General features: G+C 47.8%; 2 protein-coding genes across 2 annotated transcripts; both read right to left on the bottom strand.

The window, feature by feature from the left end:
• Positions 1–3,996: 3,996 nt before the first annotated feature.
• On the bottom strand, positions 3,997–4,989 carry LOC127302149 (uncharacterized). Its single transcript, XM_051332547.2, has one exon. The coding sequence runs from the start codon at positions 4,897–4,899 to the stop codon at positions 4,249–4,251; it is 651 nt and encodes a 216-aa protein (XP_051188507.1). The 5' UTR covers positions 4,900–4,989; the 3' UTR covers positions 3,997–4,248.
• A 4,565-nt stretch (positions 4,990–9,554) lies between these two features.
• LOC139831373 (uncharacterized) lies at positions 9,555–10,437 on the bottom strand. Its single transcript, XM_071820643.1, has one exon. It carries the CDS (start codon positions 10,337–10,339, stop codon positions 9,833–9,835), a length of 507 nt encoding a protein of 168 aa, XP_071676744.1. The 5' UTR covers positions 10,340–10,437; the 3' UTR covers positions 9,555–9,832.
• Between the last annotated feature and the right edge of the window lie 345 nt (positions 10,438–10,782).

Below are 10,782 nucleotides of genomic sequence, written 5' to 3'. Positions count from 1 at the left end.
CATGTCGCAATTTTTCGAAGTAAAATACACTACTCTTAGCCATCTCGACGTCGGTGCATGTCATCTTTTTGACAAAAAAACATATATTTATATCGCGAAGATACTAATTCTATATCCAGCGTCTGTAACAACTTATTATACTAGTGGCATTACGGATGCACACAACCTGATAGAGAAGAACAAATACGCTAAATGCTAACTCGACTTGCAACTTTCCTTTCCACAAGAAGTGCCAATATCGAAGCAAAGGAGCCCGGACTATGTAGTGTTCGGGCAGCCAGAGAATCTCGCAATAAAAAAAGTCCCGCTAGCGGTACTAACATCACGAAGATAACACCATAAATCTAGCTTCTCCAAAAACGATGTTTAATAAAAGGAAACAGTGCACATGAGTTGCCGTCGCTCGATCATGGATTTTATGTTTTCATCCTAGAGAAAGTCCTCGCTGCCAAAACAATGCATTCAATAAGGCCATTGCCAGACACAACCAAGGTCATACCTTGAATTTTCATCCTGAAAGATAAGACTTTAAACTTCTCCTGTATTGTCTGCCCCATTTATGATGTCTTGCTACAAGTCACTAATCACCAAGCGAATTACTCATCACCACAAGGAATCAAACCAACATTGCTAGATCACGGATCTCAGCTTTCATGGCATCTCCGCCAGCTGACTTCACCATAGAGCGAGAAAACGTGCCCCATGATGGCAACAACCGGCATAGACTCGCAACACTCCCTCTAAAATCAAATGATCAGAAAAACACAGGTGCACCCGACCGACTTGAAGAGATTTGGTGCCCAAGAGGCAATAATAAAGAAATATTTATTATCATCAATCCATGTTCATGATAATGTTTATATGCCATGCTTATTGTATTATCCAGAAACATAATACATGTGTGTGGAATATGAACACAATGTGTCCCTAGTATGCCTCTATACTAGTTCGTGAAATGAGTGTTGGTTATTGGTTTTCATAGCCATGAACATAGTGTTATTATTAGCGAGGTCATATTATTAAGGAGAATAAGTTGATGGACTTGACCTAATCAAAGCATAGAAATTAATCGCGTTACATTGTTCTAATTGCGAAGCTTTCCCGTTGACCATAATATTATACAACTCCCGGTTATTGGAAGAATGCATAGCTTGTTGCAAACGTCACTTCGTTATTGGGGGATCATAAAGCTATCTCCCATGTATTCTATAAGATAATTGTTGGGTTGTATGTTATCAAGACTGGAATTTGTCCATCCAAGTAACGGAAAGATATTCTTGGGGCCCTCTCGGTAATACGCACTCAATCGCTTGCAAGCCCGTGACTAGATCACATCAGAGTGCGTTATTACGATGAGAAAAGAGTACTTACCAGTAACGAGATAAGAACAAAAGGTATAAATGTACCAGCGATCAAATCTCGGGTAACTAAGATATCACATAACAGGTGAATTATATATGAATGACATAATTGGTTCACTTGATAAGATCATCGTTGAATATGTGGGGGTTAATATTGATATCTAGATCCCTGTATTAACCATTGGCTATGGACATAGTCATGTTCGCATAATTGTGAATCCGTAGGATCACACATTTAAGGTTCGACGCCGCTATGGATAGAGATATATCAAGTGCAGTGTTTTTGGTGTCCCGAATGGGTTTGGGGATATCACGGATGGATTCGGAAAGGCGACTGACATATAGGAACATATATGGGAAGTATTGAAATGGTTCACGAAAGTTTCGGATTTTTCGGTTGAACCGTAACGTTCCGGAAGGGGGGAACCCACCTATCCTAGGGTTGGGTGGACCCCACCTGCGCGCCAAGTGAGCTGGCCGGCCAGTTGGCCATCGTGGACGATTGGGAGAGGGAGAGCTCTCCCTCTACTCGGTTTGGGGGCGGGAAGGAGGAGCTCTCTTCCTCCTATTCCGATTCACTTAGGGACTTCCTTATTTGGTTCCAGTATGAGTTTGACAAGGTTTGACCGAGAGTTCAATTAGGATTCATAGATCCTACGACCTCTCAGGTCCGAGCCTTCATTTACGGTAGCCCCGGGGCTGGCCACAACATCACAAGTTCACAAGAGCCACTCAGCCCCGAGCTCCACATGCCCAACACCACCGCCAAGCTGCCGTTGGCCACCCGCCTTGGTGCTGCCGCCCGCCGCTCATCGTCGGCCTCCTCACCGCCGTCGCCCGTCGCCTGTCCTCGTCGGGGTTCTCCTCGGTCCTCCGCCGATTACCTCCGTTGGTCCTCGGACCTCCACCGGTGATCGCCGAAACCCTAATTTCGGTGAACTACGAAAAGATAGTCCGAGCGCAGCCCTGCCAGATATGCACCAAGTTTGTCGTCACGCTATCGTGATGCTGGAGCAATCTCTCTACCTCGACTCCAACTTGCTGGAATACGAAGGAGTCGACGTTGTCAAGCCGCCCATGTGCATCACCTAGGAGCTGTCGCACAAGCGACGGAGTTGATCGAGTTGGATCGCCAAGATTGAACGGATGGCGATCATCTATATATGTCGACACCAACCGTTAAGCTTATGCACCCGATTTGCAACGGTACGCAAATCAAGTTATCATATTGTTACATGCTACCGCATCGTTAAATGCATGTACTAGATTAGATCTTGGTGGTTTATTTGTCGTTGCGTGGGAATTTTTTTGTTTTCTATGCTACGAATCCCCTACACGAATCCTAGCCGATCATGTAATCCCGATGCATGAATTGTCGAGTGGAGTTAGTCAGCGGAGCTTTTCAGGACACGACACTCGATCTAGATCGATGGGGACATGCATCCGATAGATCATCATCTTGGCGCTAGTTAGGAACTCTAGGACCACCACATCAAGGTAAGCTAGTAGCCCCCACGCCACCCGACGGCACCCTGTTGGATCTGCCGCTCGGAACCCCATCAACAGAAGCCGACATGGAGGAATAAAATATGGCTGATCTTCCGCTGGAACCGACCAAACCACGCATCGAGGAGGGATGTGGAGAAGGTCGACACCCATAACGAAATTAGGAAATCAACCAATCCCGCCCCATGCCTCCATCGCCGATTTGCACCGCCAAGGACGATCTAACCACCACCGCGGCCAGGTGCGCCGCCCTGGTCGCAGCTCGAAGATCCGACGGCCTTCACTGCCCCAGCAACTCCGGCGTTGACCTCCAGGCCACCAGCTCCGAGGCCCACATTTAGTGGTTAGGCCCGCCGCCGCCACAGCGATGGTTGGCGGCAGCGGCGGCGTGAGAGACTGGCAGAGGGGAGGGGGCTGGCGGAGGATCCCCTAGCGGCGCCCTGGTGAGAGTCGCGAGGAGTTGGAAGTTTTTGCCTAGTGGCCAATGCTCGGCAGTGTGAGGCGCATTCCTCGGGTGAGGGGATGGCACGAAGATGAGAATACGCACTACCATTTGGAAGATTTGGCTCTCTCAAAATGTTCTCAAGTCCAACTATCCTTTTTTTGAGGGTGAAACAGTGGGGAAAATCCCCACTGCAATTTTTATTAATATAAAAATAAAAGAAAAAACAGAGTATCAGTTGTACAAGATGTACACAGGTTTACAAAAGAAAGAAAGAAAGAAAGAAAAATAAGAAAAAGGAAAAGGAAAAGACTAAAGCTAAAACAAAGGAGACTAAGACAAGACTTTGCAGCCAAGCTTTGAAGGAAACATTCCATTTCTTTTTCATTCTGTATGAAAGCAGTTGCAATTCTTGTTTGAAAATAATCTTCCAAGCCGAAAAGGAAGGATTTTGATCTTCAAATATTTTCCTGTTTCTGATTATCCAAATACTCCAAGCAGCCAATATGATGATCTCCACTGCAAATGGTAAATTCAGGGAATATTTGATCACATAGAAGGCTTCCAAGACTGAGTGTTGATTTGTAACTTGAGGGCAAACAAAATCCCAACACTGTTGCGCAAAAAGACAACTCCAAAACAAATGTGCCAAGGTTTCTTCATGATTACACTGAAGTCCAACTATCCTGGAAAACAGGGTTTGAAACAGAAATGTGGAATGTGAACATAACGGTGCATTAGCTTGTCGCATTGCACTTCCATTTTGCCATGATCCGACATTCGATGTACACAGATCAAAGAATCAAAACATCCTGTACATCGTAGCAATCTACAGTATGATCGAGTGATATACACGGATCTCCTACTCTGAAGAGGGACTCAACGGTCGACTGAATAAACTATCTAAACTAGCTAACTAGTCCGCTGATCGGGGGCTGCTCAGAAGTCATCGTCTTCCAGAATGGCGCTTAACCTCGGCACATCTGCCGCACGACGACGATGACGAGCGCCGCGGCTTCTGTAGCCTGCTATCTTCCTCGTCTTCCCCGCCTTCTCATGGCCGCCGCCGCGCACCGTCTTGTTCGAGGCACCGTATTTGCCGTATGGGTGCAGACTCGATCCACTGTCTGCTAGTTCGGCGTCCTCGTCATTGTTGGGGGCAACAACGAGGGGCGCCACTCGCGCCGTCTTTCGTGTCTTGCCGTTGGCTCCTGGCACGATCTTGCGGCGCGGAGGGGACGCGACGCCGCTGGCGACGGCGAGCGCGGAGCTGGCCCTGACTGCCAGGGCGGCCATCTCGTGCCCGGAGAGCGCCAGGCGGAGCATGGAGACGGGGAGCACGAAGTAGAGCCACCCGGGCTGCAGCGCCTCCTCGTCCGCCAGCGCGCGCGGGGGCTCGTCGAAGCGGAGCTCGTCGGAGCTGCACAGGAAGACCGACGCGCCTTTGCGGCTGTTATCGTCGCCCAGGGCCTCGCCCGCCGTGACTGGCGCCGAGTACTGCGTCATGGACCCGTCCAGGCCGACCACCTTCGCCGTGGCCACCGCCCGCCCGGACCCCGACGCCGGCGAGCGCGAGACGCAGGAGCCCATGTGTTCCCTCGCGACGACGTGTTTGTGTGCTGCCGTTTGTCCGTGTGAGCTCAAATGGGTGATCGGAGATTGGTTGGTTGATCTGCTGATCCGCTGGCAGACGGAGCCTGCGTCTGATGCAGCTTTTTATAGGGTGCAATGGTGGAAGCAGAGTGGAAACGGCCAAACAGCGCATTTTAGGCGACGACGCAAGCCAGTTCGTCACGCGCTCGGTGCTGCTGTCAGTGTCAACGGAGAGTACTTGCATTGCAAGGTGATCACTTGAGGGACAAGTTGTGGGAGGCTGCGCAGATTAGTGCGGAGAAAGTCCACGTTGTACGTGGCCATTGAGTAGTAGATATAAAACTGTGTAGTTTGTGGTCAAAGGAATCAGTGATCGAGTAGAGCTACGTAATATTTGCTTCTACAGACTGACAAACAAGGAGTGTCAGCTGGTTCCGGAACAATAATATACGGGCAGCCACAGCGACCTGTCAGCGTAATGGCTGACGCGCGCCTCCGTCCATATCGCCGCAACTGTTTTATAACGTTGGTTAAACTTAAAAAGTTTGGCTTATGACAAAATCAAGATATAATACTTTCATTCTAGAGTAAGAGTCTCACTTTTGTTTAGTTACGAATATTTCTAGATGTATTTTAGTTTTAGATATATCTATATCTAGAAAAAGTTGAGACTTAAATTTTGACGGAATGTGTACTTATTTATGCACTAGTACAGAGTAGATCTTCACTCATGGCTGAAATGACATCTCACATGTGGTGTACCTAACCATCGCTATTTAAGGGTGAGCGATGAGACTCTAGAGCGCACGTCTATTTAAGTGTGTGCGAAGGAGTCTCATTTGACTTAGTCAATATGTAGGGCCTTCACATACGGTAATTTCATCTAGTAACGTCCATTCATGCACGTTACTAGATGAAAAGTTAAAAAGAAAGTACTGATAGTTTTTATCAGAGCCACTTTACAGTTTTGAGTTTGACAACTGGTTGATACTCGAATGAATATATCGCATTTAGATACTCGAGTCGTTTCTAATGTGGTGGACACTTTTGCATGTTAAGGTTCCCATTCCACTTCAAATCAACCATTTACACTTGAATTTCTCGTTGTTGACAAGACATATACATTCAGGAATAGTGTACAGTAGGTATTCTCTATCAACATGAATTCTCTTTCCTCTTCCCCGTTGAATTTCCATCTCATCCAATCAAACAAAGAGTAAAAGTCCCAATGCCTCGTACGGGTGGGCAAGAAACTGAAGAGAGGGGTGTCAATTCTCAAATAGTACTTGAGGGGTGTAGTTAAACGGATAATATCTCGTGCTGATAGCGAATTTCGGAATAAAAATGGCAGTGACGGCGACCCTCTCGGTGATATGAATCTTTTCTGGGGTCATCGCTGACGTCCACGTCGCTACAGCTCGCAGCACCTGATTACGACCTTGGGCACCCTCCTAATTAACTAATTTGGTCATGCACGCAAGATGATTTACTCCTAATTAACTAATTTGGTCATGCACGCAAGATGATTTACTTACTTGGGACTTGGGAGGCACAAAAAGTCCCTACCGGAGGGGACGTTTTGAACCTAACTAAAGAGGTGAGAAACAAGATAATGTAAAAAGAATCTACGAAGAAAGTATAGGAGATCTTAAGAAGCTTGGGTGCCTTTTTTTCTTGCTTGAACAGCCAAAGACTGCGCTTGTCCAAGGACAACGAGTTAAAAATGTACTCCGTATGAAGATACCGATGGTCCATAGTGCAAAAATAAAGATGTCAAGAGAAACCGAAATAAAAAGACGAAAAAACGACAGAAGAAGGCGTGCTTCGTAGTATGGTAGTGTGAACTCCATCAAATGAAGCATCTATTAATTTGTTAATTTAGAGGTGTTTAGCTTTTGCATAACCGTCTCGCAGAGCCTAGCTCGATGTAGGGGGCCATGTTTTGGCTCCGGGAGCATTTCCCGAATGAATAGTAAAGTTGTTTAAAATATTTTAAAAATAAGGAAAGGCACTTTTTTAAAAAAATATACATGTCTAAGAGCATGTCTAGTAGAGCCCCTAAACCCTCAAACCTCTATAGCAGTTTTACAGGTTGGAAATAGCCATTTTTGTGCATTTTTACAGGTTGAAAAACAGGGGTAAAGAGTAGAACCCCTAAACCCCTAAATAATGCAGTTTGAGGGTTCTAGTCTTTGGCTCAACCCCAACCCCTAAAACTGTCATATGCCATATCACAGATTTCATCACATATCATCATTTCACATATCACAAATATCATCACATTTCACATAAAACAATAAGCATTGTAGTTATTTATTACAACACCAAATAGTACATTCGCGCACATAAAACAATAATCATTCAAATTGTTACAACAATGTTGGACCATACAACAATAATTGTTCGAATCAAATAGAACAAAGGTAAATCATGCGGCACGGCGCTGCCCATCCAAATGCCACTGGTGCTCGACTAGATCATCACGGAGACGACCATGAGTGGCTGCATCTTCAATCTCACGATGTGCTTGAAGAAAAGCTTCTACACGAGAAGGGTTTCTTTCAACAACTCATCAATGTCGGAATCGTCGGATGTCGACCAATCCGACGAATCCGACATCGAGTCCATGACAACGTTGTTGTTCATCTCCATCTGCAAAAAAATCAACCATCAATTAGTGCTACAAAATGAAACAAAAAAAATGAAACAAAAGAAGAAAAAAAAGAACATACCTGGGCGGAGGAGGCCGGGGCGCGGCGGGGCAGGGGCGCGGTGGGGCCGGGCGGGAGGAGGGCGGGGCGGAGGCGGGGCGCGGCGGGAGGAGGCCGGGCGGGTGGAGGGCGGGCGGGCGGAGGGCGGGGCGGGCGGAGGCCGGGCGCGGTGGAGGCGGGCGGGCGGAGCGGGGCGGAGGCCGGGCGGGTGGAGGCGGGCGGAGGCCGGGCGGCGGAGGGCGAGGCGGAGGCGGGCGCGGCGGAGGCGGGCCGGAGGCGGGAGGCGAGGCCGGGGCGGGCGGAGGCCGGCGCGGCGGAGGCGAGGCCGGGGCGGGAGGCGAGGCCGGGGCGGGCGGAGGCCGGGCGGGCGGAGGGCGGGCGGAGGCGGGCGCGGCGGAGGCGGGCCGGAGGCGGCGGCGGCGGCGGGTCGAGGCGGCGGCGGCGGGGCTGGAGGGCGGCGGCGGCGGCGGGATCGGGGGAGGAAGAGGGAGAAGAGGGAACGAGCTGAAATGTCCCTCCCGCGCGTGTCCGAGACGTTTACAGGTCGGGGACGGGTTGGATTGCCCAACCCTCGTTTCTACAGGCCAAGAAGGGATTCCCAGGTCCGACCTGGGAATTTTTTTACAGTTTTACAGTTTTAGGGGCTCTAGTCTTTGCGATTTTTTCGTCAAAAACTGTAAAAAAGCGGTTATTTTTACAGATTTAGGGGTTTAGGGGCTCTACTAGACATGCTCTAAGCCTTCCACCTGTGTGCAAAGTTCATTAAGAAAAGACGTAGGTTGTGCCCTCGAAAAAAAAAAACAAGACCGGGTGCTCTTTTCTTCTTGAGAATACGCCAAACCTGCTTAGCTATATTTGTTCATAAGGCAGAATAAAGTTTACTAGTAGTACCTGAACACTCCCCCCACCCCCCCAAATTCCATAATTTTTGTGATTGATTTGGATATATCTATGCATAAAATTTTTCTAGATATATCCAAATTAGAGACAAGCATTATGGAATGGAGGGTGTAATTGCGAATAACAGTGCCGCTAACACAGTCTACCAGAATTATGGAGACTCGAGGCTTTCACAACCGGGTGCTAGGAAACTGCAATTTTCAAAGTACAAAACTAATTTTTTCGCACGTCCAACGTACATGAAATTATTTTTTAGGGAATTTATATTGTCATATATGACACATATATGTAAATAGAGTCGGTGTTTTGGCTTAGGTGTAGATACACCTACTACGAAAATGCATGAAAATGTTTTTAAAATATAAAATTCTTGAGAAAAATACTATGCGTAGGACATTTTATGTTGGAAACGAAGTTTCGCAAGATTTTTTTTTCTGGCAGATGTATAAAAGAAAAAATGTCCCGTGAATAGTCATATTAGAGCATAGAAAAATATCGTTTTTACACATGCCTCAAATTATTTTCTGAAACTTTGTGTGTGAACATAAAATGTCCGGATGTACACGTGTTTCTTCTTTTGCGGAATTGTTTAACATTTGGAAATGCGGTTTTAGACAATGGATGCATATACATCCTACATGTTTATGTGTACTTTTATTCAGATTATTTTGTTATTAGTAAAACATTTTTTACGTGCCGGGGCATATGATACTTTTGGTGCCATTTTGAATATCCGGATGCCTAACTCAACCTTTGGCTCTAGAAACGCCATGTTCTCTTTCGTTAATTATAACATCTATGTGTCCTTTATCCATTGATCCGGTGAATCCTTCCCTACAAAATTCAGGGCATGCCTCCAACTTGCACGCATAAGGACTGCAATATCCCTTTCTCTTGTCTATTTTTTTGCAAATCATCGATGGCAGGAACATCACTAGCTTAACTGAAACGTGTATTTACTCCATTCATTATATAATCCTCTAATTAATATTACTTATCGCTAATATGGATATATATAGAACTAAAATATATATCAAGATATATCGATATTAGCGATAATTAATATGAATTGTAGGAAGTACAATAACGTATTTGTGTTCCTTAATCCTAAAATTTACACATGAAAGAATCGAAGCATCCTGTACGGCTGTACATACATACTATACGGATCTCCTCCTGCAGACCTCAGTTGGGGAATCGAGCGATGGACCTGATCAACTAAGCAGCAACTCATAATCTGCTTAACTAGACTGTCTAAACAATGTAACCGTTAAATCGGTTAATCGATATTGGGGCCACACTCAGGCCGTAGTCAGGACTCACTGGCCTTCCAAAATGGCGCTCAGCCTTTGCACGACCGCACGATCACTACCACCCATCTTGCGTGGGCCGTATTTTCCGTAGACGTGGTGATCCCGTCCGCCGTCTCGTTCACCCTCGTCGGCGGCGACGAGCGGCGCCACTCGAGCCATACCCTGTCCTTTGCTGCTGTTGGCGACGGCGGCCAAACCGGAGCTTGCCTTGACGGCGAGGGCGGCCATGTCCTGCCCGGAGAGCGGGCGGCGGAGCATGGACACGGGGAGCGCGAAGTAGAGGCACCCGGGCTGGAGTGCCTCCTCGGCCGCCAGCGCGCGGGCGGGCGCGTCGAATCGAAGCTCGTCGCAGCTGCAGAGGAAGCTCGAGGAGCTGGTGGCGTCGCTGCCGAGAGCCTCCCGCGCCGTGACGGGCGTCGCGAACTGCACCATGGAGCCGTCCACGTGCACCACCTTCGCCGTGGCCACTGTCGGCAGCGCCGGCGCCGCCGAGAGCGAGACGCACGAGCCCATATGTCTCTCTGCGACGATATCCACGTACTTTTGCGTTCACCTGTCAATCGGCTGCCGATGGATGCGTGTTTGAGGAAGTGGATTTGCCTATCGATCTGGATACGGGAAGATGGAAGCCTATCCGATGCTTCTTTATATACGGGACAAGACAGCAGCTGCACGTTGTTTATGCGATGACGCATGCCAAGGCGTCATGAATTATCGCACTCGATTCTTGCTGTCGGTGTCAACGGAGACCACAGGGAGAGCATAATTGCACTGCAGCTTGTCCTCTTTTGAGCGGCCGGTCAAAGACTTGCACAATCAGTGACATGAAAATGGCTCTTCTGAGCTCGAATACTTTAATTTCATTCGGGCAAATACTGTTATGGCGGTGAGATCGAGCGACTTGGCATGCACACACATGCATCGTCACGGCTCGCGGCAGCTGATCGCGACGATCC

This window comes from Lolium perenne, chromosome 5 (assembly GCF_019359855.2).
Source record: "Lolium perenne isolate Kyuss_39 chromosome 5, Kyuss_2.0, whole genome shotgun sequence".
In the NCBI taxonomy this organism is placed as follows: domain Eukaryota; kingdom Viridiplantae; phylum Streptophyta; class Magnoliopsida; order Poales; family Poaceae; genus Lolium; species Lolium perenne.
Note: the sequence above shows the minus strand (reverse complement) of the source record. Positions and strands in the feature narration are given on the sequence as shown.

Coding starts and splice junctions, on each gene's coding strand:
- LOC127302149 (XM_051332547.2), bottom strand. CDS start 4,899: ATGGGCTCCTGCGTCTCGCGCTCGCCGGCGTCGGGGTCCGGGCGGGCG.
- LOC139831373 (XM_071820643.1), bottom strand. CDS start 10,339: ATGGGCTCGTGCGTCTCGCTCTCGGCGGCGCCGGCGCTGCCGACAGTG.